The sequence below is a fragment of the Bos indicus genome, chromosome 17 (assembly GCF_029378745.1).
Source record: "Bos indicus isolate NIAB-ARS_2022 breed Sahiwal x Tharparkar chromosome 17, NIAB-ARS_B.indTharparkar_mat_pri_1.0, whole genome shotgun sequence".
Classification (NCBI taxonomy): domain Eukaryota; kingdom Metazoa; phylum Chordata; class Mammalia; order Artiodactyla; family Bovidae; genus Bos; species Bos indicus.
Window position 1 is genome coordinate 17,247,397 of NC_091776.1, and position 16,426 is coordinate 17,263,822.

General features: G+C 43.5%; 1 protein-coding gene across 1 annotated transcript in view; it reads left to right on the forward strand.

The window, feature by feature from the left end:
• Positions 1 to 16,426, forward strand: part of TBC1D9 (TBC1 domain family member 9) — a 128,814-nt gene that overhangs the window by 94,009 nt on the left and 18,379 nt on the right. The window contains exons 11-15 of the mRNA XM_070769081.1: positions 717 to 834; positions 1,986 to 2,271; positions 2,613 to 2,742; positions 15,295 to 15,393; positions 15,568 to 15,636. Coding sequence (XP_070625182.1) covers positions 717 to 834; positions 1,986 to 2,271; positions 2,613 to 2,742; positions 15,295 to 15,393; positions 15,568 to 15,636 — 702 coding nt within the window. The remainder of the gene's footprint in view (positions 1 to 716; positions 835 to 1,985; positions 2,272 to 2,612; positions 2,743 to 15,294; positions 15,394 to 15,567; positions 15,637 to 16,426) is intronic.

Consider the following 16,426-nt stretch of genomic DNA (forward strand, 5'->3'; position numbering starts at 1 on the left):
TATTTATCTTTTGATCTTCTCCTTATTAATTAAGAGGACTATTAAAGTAGTTGAGCCTGGAGTGCTTATGAGCTAGCTGATAATATCTTTTAATAAAGTAGGTTACTTTAGAATTAAACCCCTTTTACTTATCACTACCATCCTTATCCAGATAGAAATAATGGGCGAGGACTCCAACTTTGAAAGGTTTCATTGTTCCCTGAAGAGCGCCTCAAGCCATGCGTACTTGGTGATAGAAACAATTACGGAAGATTAAAAGGGAAATATTCACCTCACCAGATTAAGGATTACAAACACTGAGACTAATAGGTTGAAAGCTTTGTCAAATAGGCTTTGAACATAGTTTTTGAATGAGGATCTGGTGCATATTAAATGAGGTCCTTGGTGCATATTGGTGTTCATGGAGCCCTTAACAGTTAACAGGCAAAAAAAAAAAACACACACACACACAAAACAACAAACAAAAGCAAAACACTTAGCAGGGTGAAGCTCTAAGGGTTTTTACATTTTTTAAAAGTTGTAAACAAAACAAAACCCAGAAGAATGTGTGTATGTAAAGCCTTTACACGTTTATTATCTGTTCTTTTGTGGAAAAAGTCTGCTGGCTCCTTTGGGACTAACTCAGTCGTTTCTCAGGTTAACAAAGGTGCTCATATGTTAAAATGTGTCTGATGTGTTTTAAATGTATCTGATGACATCTTCTTTCATCCCTTTAGGCCATGAACATTGTCACATCGGTGCTGCTGCTTTATGCCAAAGAGGAGGAAGCTTTCTGGCTGCTGGTGGCTTTGTGTGAACGCATGCTCCCTGATTACTACAACACCAGGGTGGTTGGTACGTGAGGATGCAATTAATTTATAACCCTTATCTCATCAGGAAAATGTTTCTAGAACCAGGAAACCAGCTGTAACCCCATTTCCAGTCACTATCAGCCAAAAGAGTGTCAGACAACTCCAGTTTCCCAAAATGGGAATAAGAGGGCTTGGATCAGTATGGATTGTACACAAAGGAGCACCGTGGAGCTTCTCCCCATGGAAAGAATATACGTCTCACTGCTTAGAAAACACTCAATGTGGGTGTCTGTGGCATGTGAGAGCTACACCAGGCACACAGATCACCAGTCCCCAAAGGTTTAATAGTACTTTCATGAAGAGCTTGGAATCTGTGGAAAGCAGAAGGATTCAGAAAAGGAGTGGGCAGAATAGCATATAAAAATATATTCAGAGCTCAGTTTCTAAGGTATTTTTCAGAACTGGTTTCACCAGTTCATCGCTCACCAGCGATGGTGAGCATTTAAATAAATTATTGGTGTCTCTCTGCATAATCCCCTCCAGTGTTAGACATTCATTTTAGCAAGACAAGCTTTTCATTGCTAGTATAGCAAAAGGTGTACTTTATGCTCTCCTCTTATGTTCTGTCTTCATTTCTAAACTTTTGCACAGTAACTTGATTGATTGGAAATACTCTCCAGAAACGTCAGGAAGTTGATCATGAATGTGTACAGCTGGAATGCTTATACTTTGCGGGGGTGGGGGTTGGGGGGAACCAAACAGTTATTTAAAGAAACAATTCCTTTATGGGGACCAAGCATCCAGAAGAGTGGTTTTTTTCTTTAAGAGTTTGCCAAGAAATGAACCTACTTAGATGTATATTTCATGCCTAGCCAAACATCATGTTGCCAGCAAAATAATTGTGTGTCAGGGAAATCTCGTAAGTTGACCTTTTCCACAGCTCTTAGAGGCGTGATGTTATTGCTCTTTTATGATCAAGAAGCAGGGGAGGAAGGCCCCAGAAAGAGAAGATGCAGTCAGAACTCATCTGGTGACTTGGTTGTGCTGATACCTTCGTCTAGTAACGTAGCAATTAGAGTTCTGTCTCAGTAGCAGTTGTCAACTGGATTATTTTCGCCAAGCTAGTGGCTTGGGTTCATTTGTGAGAAGGTGCTGTTGGTTAACGCGTGACCTTTTGCATCTGCCCCGCTGCAGGTGCGCTGGTGGACCAGGGTGTCTTCGAGGAGCTGGCCCGGGACTATGTCCCGCAGCTGTATGACTGCATGCAGGACCTGGGTGTGATCTCCACCATCTCCCTGTCCTGGTTCCTCACCCTTTTTCTCAGCGTGATGCCCTTTGAGAGCGCAGTGGTGGTTGTCGACTGTTTCTTCTATGAAGGAATCAAAGTGATATTCCAGTTGGCCCTGGCTGTGCTCGATGCAAACGTAGACAAGCTTTTGAACTGCAAGGACGACGGGGAGGCTATGACCGTTTTGGGAAGGTATTTCTCACCCTGGGCTTTCTTATCTGTACCTTCCATCTGCCTTTCTCCTTGGTTCTGTGAGTCTTATATGCCCTGATGGTTATCATAGGACCCACTTCTCTGTGTGATTGAGGATTTTTTTATTATTATTATTCTTTGTCTTTGGAAGTAAAGACGATTAACTATACTTCAGTTTAAAAATAATAATAAAATTTTAAAAAGAAGTGAAGGGATTTTCATTCACTCTTAAGGAAATTCTAGTCTTCTGATATGCAGAGTTTGCAGAAAATAGGTGGACAGCTGTAAACAGAGAATTCTGGATTCGCCTCCCAGTGACTCCGGATTCCTTTCTTCTTCAGGTATTTGGACAGCGTGACCAATAAAGACAGCACGCTGCCCCCCATCCCTCACCTCCACTCCCTGCTCAGTGATGACGTGGAGCCCTATCCTGAGGTTGACATTTTCAGACTCATCAGAACTTCCTATGAGGTAGGTCTGCCTGGGCTCACAACACTCTGCGTGCTCAGAGGGCCTCCGCTGGATGTGTGCCACATGCTTCCGTTGCTAACCCAGGGTGTCCCTGCTTCCCTCCTGGTTCTGAGAACTGGTTGTCGAAGCAAGCAGCTCCCCACCAGCTGACAGCTTCGAGCTCCAAAGAGGGCCACCGAATGAATGGGCCAAACACCACGGAGCAGTTGCGTGACCCGCTCAGGCCTCCGACTCTTGGCTTTGCCCACCTCGTAGGCTGATCAAGCAGCAGCTCGATTTCAGCTCTGGGTGGGTTGAGGAGGGGCTGTTGAAAGCAAGCATGGGGAGGTTGACCCTCCTGTGCTCATGCCAAGTCCTTGGATCTCCTGGGAAGCAGACGAGCCAGTCCTCTTATGTGGGGGATGCATAGGATACTCTCGCCTCCTGAGAAGAACCAGACTCCTGGGACTCCTCTCAGATTGCTCGACCCGGGTTGGGGAAGGTATGTTCCGGTCCACAATGACCCCAGATCTGGTCCTGAATCCACAAAAGAGCCAGTGGCGCTGGGTACCTCATAGCACTTGTGGTTTTTGGCATTCCAGGGCTCAGGACCCATAATACTTGTGGTTTGTTCATTTCCTGATCATTAAGGAAGAGTGTGAATGTTTCGCTGAGCACACCAGGCCCTCTCCAGATGTTTTGGGATCATGTACCTGGTGATTGTCAGCATTCCAGCTAGCAGCAGCCTGTATACTGGAGAGATGGTGACCTCTGGCTGAGGTCAGAAAATCTCTCTTAAAGAGAAAAAAAAAAAAAAAAATAGGTGCTTTTAAAAAAAATTGGTATGGATCCAGACACCTTTTCAGAAATGTGTGCCCTTAACTCAAAATAGAAGAAAGGCTGATAGTTTATTATTTCAGAAAATTTTTGTTAGCACTCCATACATATTAAAAAGAAAACATTTGGGGTATGTTTTTAGTATCATAAAAGTAACGCAGGCTTATTGTAAAATAATGTAGAGACTGAACACATGTGAAAGAAAAACTGTATCCTGTGAGCATCTCACCTTATCTCCCTCCAGTATGTTTTCATATTTGCAATTTATACTTAAGTACAAGTATCTGCTTAAAAGTGCTTTGTAACTTGCGGTTTTTTACTTAAAATACATGATGAACATTCTCTGATATTTAATATATTGTTTGTTCGCAGGTTTTCATAGATTGTTAGTATTCTGCTTTAATGGGGTGCCAAGACTTATTTAGCTGGTCCCTTCCGTTGGATATTTACTTAGGTTGCTTCCAAATTTTCAGTAGCATATTGGCAAATTTGTATGGTATTATTATGTGTATATAATATGTATGATACTATATATTATATAAAAGTTTCTACACAAATAATACATCTCTGACTTTTTTCTTAGAGTCCGTTCTTAGGAATAGATTTCCAGTAGTAGATCAAAAAGTATGAATTATTTCCAAGCTCCTGGCACACCCTGTGCAGTTTCTGTATAGATTTTCCTGATTTAAATTTTCACTAGTAGACGTTAAGAATGTCTGTTTCACTTCACTGTCTCCAAAACTGGTTATTATCATAATGCATTTTTTAAAAAAATCACTGCCCCAGGACTTTTAACAGTCCTCCATCAGAAATGTTGAAAGATTATTTTTCCAGAAAAAGAGCCCATGTGACTGACAGCAATAGTTATTATTATAGCTGTGGGTTGTTTTTCTAAAGGCATCCCCCGAAACCTTTATTGTGAAGAGAATTCTAGACCCAAGTAATAAAGCTTGGTATGTAGAAACTCAGCTTTGTTCTTCACAACAGATAAGCTAAGGTCTTGCTGAGGTCAGCACGTGGCCCGTTTTAATGGGAAGGAGTGGAGATGGAAGCAAGACCAGAGCTGGTGTCCTTTTCCTTCCTGTCTGTCTGGTCCCTGATGGCGCCCCTCAGGCTGCCAAGAGCCCTATCTCAGGACACACCCATAGTTTCCTTCCTCTGCCTGGGAAGACAACCTTGTTTATTTTTACCAATGCCTACATCACCTGCTCTTTCAATGCACAATGGTTTGCTTTTTGTTTTCTCTGCTTAGTGGCACTGCCCTACTAATAAGCCTCCAGTGCCTTCCCAATGCCTTATCTGTGTGCACTTGCCAAGTCGCTTTAGTCATGTCTGAGTCTGTGAAATCGCATGGATTGTAGCCCGCCGGCCTCCTCTGTCCTTGAGATTCTCCTGGCAAGAATACTGGAGTGGGTTGCCATGCCCTCCTCCAGGGGATCTCCCCAACTCAGGGATTGAGCTCACGTCTCTTAGGTCTCCTGCATTGGCAGGAGGGTAATTTACCACTAGTGCCACCTGGGAAATCCCCATTACCTTAATAGGTCATCCTAAAGACAGCACCGCAAAGTCTTGCCTTTCCTTTTTTGTTTTTCCATCTCCTATTAGATTCAGTTCAGTTCAGTTCAGTTCAGTCGCTCAGTCGTGTCCCACTCTTTGCGACCCCATGAACCGCAGCACGCCAGGCCTCCCTGTCTATCATCGACTCCCGGAGTTCACTCAGACTCACGTCCGTCGAGTCAGTGATGCCATCCAGCCATCTCATCCTCTGTCGTTCCCTTCTCCTCCTGCCCCCATCAGTCTTTTCCAGTGAGTCAACTCTTCTCATGAGGTGGCCAAAATACTGGAGTTTCAGCTTTAGCATCATTCCTTCCAAAGAAATCCAAGGGCTAATATCCTTCAGAATGGACTGGTTGGATCTCCTTGCAGTCCAAGGGACTCTCAAGTCTTCTCCAACACCACAGTTCAAAAGCATCAATTCTTCGGCACTCAGCCTTCTTCACAGTCCAACTCTCACATCCATACGTGACCACAGGAAAAACCATAGCCTTGACTAGACGGACCTTTGTTGGCAAAGTAATGTCTCTGCTTTTGAATATACTATCTAGGTTGGTTATAACTTTTCTTCCAAGGAGTAAGCGTCTTTTAATTTCATGGCTGCAGTCACCATCTGCAGTGATTTTGGAGCCCAAAAGAATAAAGTCTGACACTGCTTCCACTGTTTCCCCATCTAGTTCCCATGAAGTGATGGGACCAGATGCCATGATCTTCGTTTTCTGAATGTTGAGCTTTAAGCCAACTTTTTCACTCTCCTCTTTCACTTTCATCAAGAGGCTTTTGAGTTCCTCTTCACTTTCTGCCATAAGGGTGGTGTCATCTGCATATCTGAGGTTATTGATATTTCTCCCGGCAATCTTGATTCCAGCTTGTGCTTCTTCCAGTCCAGCATTTCTCATGATGTACTCTGCATATAAGTTAAATAAGCAGGATGAGAATATACAGCCTTGACGAACTCCTTTTCCTATTTGAAACCAGTCTGTTGTTCCATGTCCAGTTCTAACTGTTGCCTCCTGACCTGCATACAGATTTCTCAAGAGGCAGGTCAGGTGGTCTGGTATTCCCATCTCTTTCAGTGGTCCTCAATTCTGCCTGAGCATTCAAATCCCTTAAAAAAAATTTTTTTTTAAGCCAAGCTTTTAAAAATATAAATTCTTAGGCTCCCTTCTAGACCAGTTACCTTTGTATCTTGGTATGACACCTGAGAAGAAATATTTTTCAAAAGTTCCCAGGTGATTCTGGAGCCCGGTGGGGGCTGAGAGTCACTGCCCTAGATGCAGAATGGGGCCACTAGACGCCCAGGTGGATTTTAACCCGGTTATACGACAGACAACAGTGTTCTGAAGCAGGTGACTCCTTGCTTTCTGTGCTTCAGGATAGTTAGCCAGGAAAATAGATAAGTAGGAAGAATACTGAAAGCACGTTCAGCCTTGAGATCCCAGGATGCTGCAGGTCGATCACCTTTCTCCTGATGAGTAGATGTGATAACTGTCTTCATAAATGCCTCATAGCAGAAATCTCACGCATCGTGAAGTTCTCCCAGTTTGAGAGACAATTTTCTTCTGTTTGGGCCCTGTGTGCCATTTTGTTAGACACACAGACATGGTAGATAAAGCCCCAGCCTTCAGGTTTAATCCATAGACTGCGATGAGCCTCCTGGAAGACAGAGAGCACATTAATAGCAGACTTATGGCAGGCATGGGAGCACCTCAGAGTTTCTTCATGTTCAAGATAGCCCACCCAGAGCATTTGAGAAATGTTAAGCAAGGGGATGACAGAGGATGAGGTGGTTGGATGGCATCACCAACTCAATGAACATGAGTTTGGGCAAGCTCCAGGAGTTGGTGATGGACAGGGAAGACTGGCATGCTGCAGTCCATGGGGTTGCCAAGAGTCTGAGACTCTTGGGACGTGACTGAGAGACTGAACTGAGCTGCGGTGGGGAAAGGAGGTGGCTGATCAAACACGAGGAGGAGTTTTTGCAGAAGGACAGACAGTTTGAAAGGTCAGATTAATGTGTTGGGCTTATTAATTTTGGTGATAACAGCTGTCACTCATGGAGAACCCACCTCGTGTGGGACAGGTGCCAGGTGCTTCATCGATAGCCCCACTAGGTCCATGTTCACACATTTTAAGGTTAAAATGTACGTTGAGAGAGATTGAGTCAGTTCTCCCAAGGCACACAGAAAGTGGCAGAAGCAGGAGGCAAACACGAGCTCCCCAGCATTAAAGCCAGAGCCAAGGAGTGTGTCTGGATAGAATGTGGATGGACTTGTAGGTGTACATATGGACATGAGGTCAGTGGGGCCAGTAGAGGCTGGTTAGTGGGAAGTCTTGAAACCACTAATTGATTTGCAAGGCACCCAACAGCCACTGGAAAGAGAGAGGATCTACTCAGCCATTGTTTGTCTGCTCTTTTCAGAATTTCATTCTGTCAGAGCCCCTCCAAAAAGGCGAAGGGGCAGAGGAGAGGAGATCACGGCCCAGTCCTCCTCATAACCCATTTTCCTTTAGCAATCCTCTGGAAATAGCTAGGCAGGAACTTGGGAGTTTATGGTTTCCTTTTAGGTTGGGACTGTTTGCTCCTGATGGAAGGGCCATTATATGTATTCCATTGTGTCTGATTATGGCCAGTCCCTGGACCTGCCTGGCAAACTGCAAGGTCCATTTCTAGTTAAGGAACAGATATTAATTAAATATAAAATATAGAGGGCTCTTTGAAGGTCAGGCTTAGGGGAAGTAACTCTTTTTGTTGTTTAGTCACTAAAGCATGTCCGACCCCGTAGACTGTAGCCCGCCAGGCCCCTCTGTCCATGGGATTTTCCAAGCAAGGATACTGGAGTGGGTTGCCCTTTCCTTCTCCAGGGGGGATCTTCCTAACCCAAGGATAGAACCTGTGCCTCCTGCACCGGCAGGTGGATTTTTTACCACTAAGCCACCTGAGAAACCCAACTTGTTTTTTAGCAATTTGTAGAGATCACCAAGCCAATGTTTACTGTGAGTTACTGTTACCAGTACTTTATATTAATGTATCTTTATCTCTAAGGGCAATCTACAAGGACAGTTTTGGGGTTTCCTTGTGCAGAGGAAGAAACTATGATTCAGAAGACTTGACTGAATTGCCCAAAGTCACACAGATAATTAGTAAAAGAAAATGAATTTGAATCAAATTTTGTCTAGCTCCAAAATTTACGTTCTCTTCTACCCAAAGACAAAGAAGAACCTATCTGGAACCCTTTTCTAGAATGCTGGAAAAGTAGGTGGTGGAGTTATAAAACCAATGACTGAACCTTAAATTGCAGTGCAGCCCCTGTGGGACTCTGGGTAGCTCATAGAACCTCTCTGAACCTCAGTTTTCTCATCTGACATGGAAGTAACAGTACTAACTCACAAGGTTACTGTAAGGATGACCAATGACATGTCATCGTTAATGTCCCTGCCAGTTGCAGTGCAAGAATAGTTTCCTTCTGTCTCATAGGTAATGTCTCTTGGTTGATCAAAAGCACACTGTGTCCTGGTTTGAGGTAAACCCACCCCTCCATCCTCAGCGTGAGCTCTGTAGAGGATGCTTTCCATTCTTCTGTGAGGATCAAAACAGTTACCTTTCTTGGGAGTTTTAATCCCACCTGAGGACTTAACCCAGAGTGAATTAAGTATGACATTTTTCATCACTAGTGGCAGCTCCTACTAACAACTTGTGAATTCTGACTTCTAAGTGGCGGTCATTGCCATATCTTTCTTTAGAGTGGAGAGGATTCTGACTTGGTCTGGAGAAGACACTTCTCTGGAGATGGGAAAATTCATCCATAAACCCTGCATTTGTAGATCAAGACCGTCCAATTATATTAAGTGATGAAAGTTCTAAGTAACTGGTCTAAGTTCTAAGATGTCAGTATACTCTTTTAACTATAGGGAAGGAACACCTGAGTCGAAAGGCAATTCTCATTCAAAACAGGAAAAACATACTGAATAGATAGAAATAGAAAGCATTAGAAGGGTAGGGTTTTTCACTGTTGACTCCAATTTGGGGAAATTATCAATTATATGGTTCAGAGTCCACCATGTGGAACAACCTGTAGAGAGATACCATTTCTGGTGTTGTCAGATAAGATACAGAAAAGACTGACATTGCGTGGGACATACTGAAATGATCACTCTTATTTATCTGAGTTAAAGGTTTAACTGGACATCCTGTATCTCCTATATTTTATTCACTGAATCTGGCAACTCAAGACCTTATTGAACACTGACTGTTCTCTGCAGCAAGTCAGGGAGATGAACCCCTGGCGATTCTTCCAAGGGTACAGATTCTAGAATCAGACAGCCTGTGTTCAAACTGGGCTTTAGCACCACAGCTCCATGAACTTGGGCAAGTTGATGATTTTTGTTAAGCTTCTGTTCCCTCGTTTCTGAAATGGAGCTAGGAAGAGCATTTACTTCCTGAAATTATCCCCAGGATTCAGTGTGTCCAGTAAATACCTGTTGAGCACTTGCTTAGAATCAGTATCTGTCCTCCATTCTGGAGGACACAGTCTGTGCCCTCATAGTGAGGGATGAGAGGCAGGCCATGGCAGAGTCAAGTAAGAAAGAATGCAGGTTAAAAGGGTGGGCACGTGCTGTTTCTCTTGGGTTTGTGTGTCTGTGAAGTGACATCTAGCAGAGACACAAATGACCTGGGGGAGCCAGCAAGTTGTGTCCGAAGGAAACGATTTCCAGGCAGAGAAGGGGCTGCTGCACAGGCCCTGGCTGGCAGTGGAACTGCCATAATTACTGCTCCTCGTAAAGAGGAGCAATAAGAGGCCACCGTGTCTGTGGCGGTGAGAAAAGGTGTTGGCAGCTGACCAGAGAGGTAGCTGAGGGAGGGGGAGGGGTATAGGGCTTGGAATCATTGGTGAGACCTGGAATTTGACTCCAAGTGAGCTGTGAGAACTCTGGAGTTGTGAGCAAGAGAGTAGTGTCAAGGCTCAGGTTTTAGAAGGACCACTTCTAAAACCACTTCCCAGGTGGCTTAGTGGTTAAAAAAAAAAAAAAAATCTCCCTGCCAATGCAGCTGATGTGCATTCAACCCTGGGTTAGGAAGATCCCTGGTGGAGGAAATGGCAACCCACTCCAGTATTCTTGCCTGGAGAATCCCACGGACAGAGGAGCCTGGTGGGCTACCGTCTATGGGGCCACAGGAGTGGGACACACACACACACACACGCACACACACACACACACACACACGCCATCCGCCTCTGCAAGGATTAAATTGTGAGCTGCTGCAGCTGCTGACCTTCAACACTTGAAAGGAGTTCAGGGTGGAGGGCAGAAATGAGGCACTCTGTGCTCTGGGAAACTGGCAAAACAGGTCAGATATTTTCAGGAGCTGATTTTAGGAGCCAAATTCATGCATCTCATATCTAGAAAAGCACTAAATTCCATCACGGTGATGTCTGCTCCACATGACTTTATCACCTTTGTGAGACTAGCAGAAACTTTCTGCAAAAAAATATATGCTTGATTGCATGTACTCCCCTGTCACTGAAATGAAATATACTGACCTTCCCCCTACCTCTTAGGAGCAGTTTCTCAGCGCTATCTGAAATGTTGTCTCCCAGGGTATAGCCCTCATTTTGTACCCAGTGAAACTTAACTCTCAACCGTCACACTGTGTTTTTTTTTTAAGCCTCTGAGAGAGACAACAGTGGTTTGGACCAGGGTGTGAACAATAGAGGTCGCAAACAGTGAGGGGAGTCCCTAGGATGTGGGTGTGTAGAGGTCTAAAGACTGAGCCCTGGAGCTCCCCAGGGATTCAAGATAGAGACGATGTGACAGAAAAAGAGTAGCCGGTAAGGCATAAATAGAACCAGGAGAAAGGAATTACATGGAATTTAAACAAAACATGCAGTTTATGCCGAGCACTTAATCAGTTTGTAAGTTTTAGCTCTTGTGTTTGTTGGAACACAAGTTTGGCTGTTGTAACCATAGACCCCAGAATAGAGTTAAGACAGAAATTCGATTTTCTCTTGCTTTGAGTTTACTTATGGAGTTCAGGACTGGTGTGGAGCTCAGTGGCATCAGGGGCCCAGTTCTTTTCAGTTCAGTCACTCAGTCATGTCCGACTCTTTGCGACCCCATGAACCGCAGCACGCCAGGCCTTCCTGTCCATCACCAACTCCCGGAGTTCACTCAGACTCAGGTCCTTCGAGTCAGTGATGCCATCCAGCCATCTCATCCTCTGTCGTCCCCTTCTCCTCCTGCCCCCAATCCCTCCCAGCATCAGAGGCTTTTCCAATGAGTCAGCTCTTCGAATGAGGTGGCCAAAGTACTGGAGTTTCAGCTTTAGCATCATTCCTTCCAAAGAAATCCCAGGGCTGATCTTCAGAATGGACTGGTTGGATCTCCTTGCAGTCCAAGGGACTCTCAAGAGTCTTCTCCAACACCACAGTTCAAAAGCATCAGTTCTTCGGTGCTCAGCCTTCTTCACAGTCCAACTCTCACATCCATACATGACTACTGGAAAAACCATAGCCTTGACTAGACGGACCTTTGTTGGCAAAGTAATGTCTCTGCTTTTGAATATGCTATCTAGGATGGTCATAACTTTCCTTCCAAGGAGTAAGTGTCTTTTAATTTCATGGCTGCAGTCACCATCTGCAGTGATTTTGGAGCCCCAAAAAATAAAGTCTGGCACTGTTTCCACTGTTTCCCCATCTAGTTCCCATGAAGTGATGGGACCAGATGCCATGATCTTCGTTTTCTGAATGTTGAGTTTTAAACCAACTTTTTCACTCTCCACTTTCACTTTCGTCAAGAGGCTTTGTAGTTCCTCTTCACTTTCTGCCATAAGGGTGGTGTCATCTGCATATATGAGGTGATTGATATTTCTCCCGGCAATCTTGATTCCAGCTTGTGTTTCTTCCAGTCCAGCATTTCTCATGATGTACTCTGCATATAAGTTAAATAAACAGGGTGACAATATACAGCCTTGACGTACTCCTTTTCCTATTTGAAACCAGTCTGTTGTTCCATGTCCAGTTCTAACTGTTGCCTCCTGACCTGCATACAGATTTCTCAAGAGGCAGATCAGGTGGTCTGGTATTCCCATCTCTTTCAGAATTTTCCACAGTTTATTGTGCTCCACACAGTCAAAGGCTTTGGCATAGTCAATAAAGCAGAAATAGATGTTTTTCTGGAACTCTCTTGCTTTTTCAATGATCCAGTGGATGTTGGCAATTTGATCTCTGTTCCTCTGCCTTTTCTAAAACCAGCTTGAACATCTGGAAGTTCATGGTTCACGTATTGCTGAAGCCTGGCTTGGAGAATTTTGAGCATTACTTTACTAGCATGTGAGATGAGTGCAATTGTGCGGTAGTTTGAGCATTTTGGCATTGCCTTTCTTTGGGATTGGAATAAAAACTGACCTTTTCCAGTCCTGTGGCCACTGCTGAGTTTTCCAAATTTGCTGGCATATTGAGTGCAGCACTTTCACAGCATCATCTTTCAGGATATGGAATAGCTCTACTGGAATTCCATCACCTCCACTAGCTTTGTTCGTAGTGATGTTTTCTAAGGCCCACTTGACTTCACATTCCAGGATGTCTGGCTCTAGGTCAGTGATCACACCATCGTGATTATCTGGGTCATGAAGATCTTTTTTGTACAGTTCTTCTGTGTATTCTTGCCACCTCTTCTTAATATCTTCTGCTTCTGTTAGGTCCATACCATTTCTGTCCTTTATCGAGCCCATCTTTGCATGGAATGTTCCCTTGGTATCTCTAATTTTCTTGAAGAGATCTGTATTCTTTCCCATTCTGTTGTTTTCCTCTATTTCTTTGCATTGATTGCTGAAGAAGGTTTTCTTATCTCTCCTTCCTATTCTTTGGAACTCTGCATTCAGATGCTTATATCTTTTCTTTTCTCCTTTGCTTCTCACTTCTCTTCTTTTCACAGCTATTTGTAAGACCTCCCCAGACAGCCATTTTGCTTTTTTGCATTTCTTTTCCATGGGGATGGTCTTGATCCCTGTCTCCTGTACAACGTCACGAACCTCATTCCATAGTTCATCAGGCACTCTATCAGATCTAGTCCCTTAAATCTATTTGTCACTTCCACTGTATAATCATAAGGGATTTGATTTAGGTCATACCTAAATGGTCTAGTGGTTTTCTGTACTTTCTTCAATTTCAGTCTGAATTTGGCAATGAGGAGTTCATGATCTGAGCCACAGTCAGCTCCTGGTTTTGTTTTTGTTGACTGTATAGAGCTTCTCCATCTTTGGCTGCAAAGAATATAATCAATCTGATTTCCTTGTTGACCATCTGGTGATGTCCATGTGTAGAGTCTTCTCTTATGTTGTTGGAAGAGGGTGTTTGCTATGACCAGTGCATTTTCTTGGCAAAACTCTATTAGTCTTTGCCCTGCTTCATTCCATATTCCAAGGCCAAATTTGCCTGTTACTCCAGGTGTTTCTTGACTTCCTACTTTTGCATTCCAGTCCCCTATAATGAAAAGGACATCTTTTTTGGGTGTTAGTTCTAAAAGGTCTTATAGGTCTTCATAGAACCGATCAACTTCAGCTTATTCAGTGTTACTGGTTGGGGCATAGACTTGGATTACTGGGTATCAGGGGCCCAGGCTCTTTCTAATCCACTCTTTTTTTTAATTTATTTTTTAATTGAAGGATAATCGCTTTACAGAATTGTGTTGGTTTGTGCCAAATATCAACATGAATCAGCCTTAGGTGTACATATGTACCCTCCCTCTTGAACCTCCTTCCCACCTCCCTCCCCTTCTAATCCACTCTTGAGGAAAGAGGAAGGAGATAGGATGGGTGTGTCTCTTTCCTTTAATGGGCACTCAAGAGCTTACTCACTGGAGAAGACCCTGATGCTGGGAAAGATTGAGGGCAGAAGGAGAAGCGGGGGGACAGAGGATGAGGTGGTTGGATGGCATTATCAACTCAATGAGCAAACTCCAGGAGATAGTGAAGGACAGGGAAATCTAGAGCGCTGCAATCCGTGGGGTCAGAAAGAGTCGGACACTACCGAGTAACTGAACAACGTCACTTCTACTCACATCCTGTTGGCCAGAATCTAGTCACCCAGCACGAGAAGCTGCAGGGGACGCTGGGAAATGTATTCTTTTGCTGAGCATCTGGGTGCTCGGCTGAAATTTTGAATTCTGTACATGCAGGGAGAACAGACATATGGGTATTGATGAGCCAACTTCCAGTCTGTGTGACAAGCATGATTTCAAAAGTCAGTGCTCTCTGTATATGCCAATAGTATTCTTAAACTCAGAGGGAATTTCTCAGGTCCCTGTTTGTTACTTACTTTTCAGATGCTTCATCTTTTTCTGTTGTAAAATGTTACACCATAACTTCCAGAAACAAAACAAATCCTCCAAAACCACTTTTATTTTGAAATCATTATAGATTTATAAGAGGTAGCAAAGGAATGTAGAGGGAAGTCATAGGCATTTCCTGTCCAAGACTTCTCCCCAGTGCTAACACCCCAAACATTCAGGCAATGTTAGGCTTCTTGGGTTGCAAAAGGTGGCTAGTACTGGGTGTCTGCCATTGAGAGACAAATGCTATTGAACTAGAGATCAGAACAGGAAGCCACACTCCCAACATTTCCTACAACCTCCCTGTTGAGTAGTTAGCCTTATTTCATCCATAAAGGGTCTCTATAGCCTTACTTAACCCTTTCCTTTCTTATGAACTGGGCTTCCCTGGTGATTCAGATGGTAAAGAATCTGCCTGCAATGCAGGAGACACAGGTTCAATCTGTGGGTCAGGAAAATCCCCTGGAGAAGGGAATGGCTAGCCACTCCAGTATTCTTGCGTGGAGAATTCCATGGACAGGAGCTGGCGGGCTATAGTCCATGAGGTCACAACGAGTCAAACACAACTGAGCAACACTTTCACTTTTTTTTCCATATGAACTTTTGATTTGAGAAAGACTGATTTGGCTCTGAGATTTACTTCAATGTTAAGAAGCATGAGAATTTATTTAAGATTGTTAAATGGCTTCAAAATAAACAAAGGACATAGAGTAAATGATGGTATAGTCTAAGAGCCCTGTTATTTGGCAAGAAATTTCTCATGGTGTCAGGATTTGTCTCCATCGGTCCTGCAGACATGACACCAAGGACTTCAGCAGATTTCTCAGAAATACCAGTATTGTTTTTTTCCAGAAATTTGGAACTATCCGGGCAGATTTGATTGAGCAGATGAGATTTAAACAGAGACTAAAGGTGATCCAGACGCTGGAAGATACTACAAAACGGAATGTGGTGAGTCTTTTGAGAAATGGCATGTGGCCCTCTGTTCCCATCCTTCCTTGTATTCCCACTGACTCCAATTCCTGCTTGACAGACTAAGCGGATTGAAAAGAAAACAATCAGGAAGTTTCCCATTATGATATTTTTGAGTTTGTGAAAGTCATTGTGTTATTCTTTTTATATAAGGTACGAACCATTGTGACCGAAACTTCCTTTACCATTGATGAACTAGAAGAACTTTATGCTCTTTTCAAGGTGAGTTTCAAAGAAAATTCATGTACATTCAAGGGAGTGAAAGAATTCACTTTTTTTTTTCCTAATTTTTGGCTGCACTGGGTTTTCATCGCTTTGTGGGCTTTGCTTTAGTTGCGGGGGGTGGGGCCGCTCTCTAGTTGCGGCGTATGGGCTTTCTTTGCGTTGGCCTCTCTTATGAAGCAAGAGCTCTAGGGCACTTGGACTTCAGTATGTGCGGCTCCCAGACCCTAGAGCACAGGCCCAATAGTTGTGGTCCACAGGCTTAGCTTCTCCAAGACATGTGGGATCTTCCCGGACCAGGGACTGAACCCATGTCTCCTGCATCAGCAGGTGAATTCGTTACCACTGAGCCACCAGGGAAGCCCAGGAGTTCACTTAAATAATTCAGCTAGTTCCTAGATTTTTCTGTTAAATTGTGAAGGGATAGCATGAGTGTCAACAGGCATACATAGGAAGATGGAGTAAAGAGTATAAAAATAGAGTACTTAGATTGGAAAATAAAGATATAATTCATTTAAGTTGGTGTTTTAGCCTTCTTCCTCTCCATGTAGTATTTTCACTGTTTCCTTGGACTTAAGCAAATAGGGTGTTTTTATAATACTCATTGGAATGATGGCAATCAAGTTTAAATTCTCTCTGAAACTACTGTAAATTTTAATTTCCCCTATTAATCTATATTCAAGCACCCTTAAAAGGAGATACGTAGCTGGAATAAGAATAAAGCTGCTTGAATGTCTAAGGGAAAGCCTAGTTGTTTAAATTTCTATGATTTTGTATTTCTAAGTCAGCC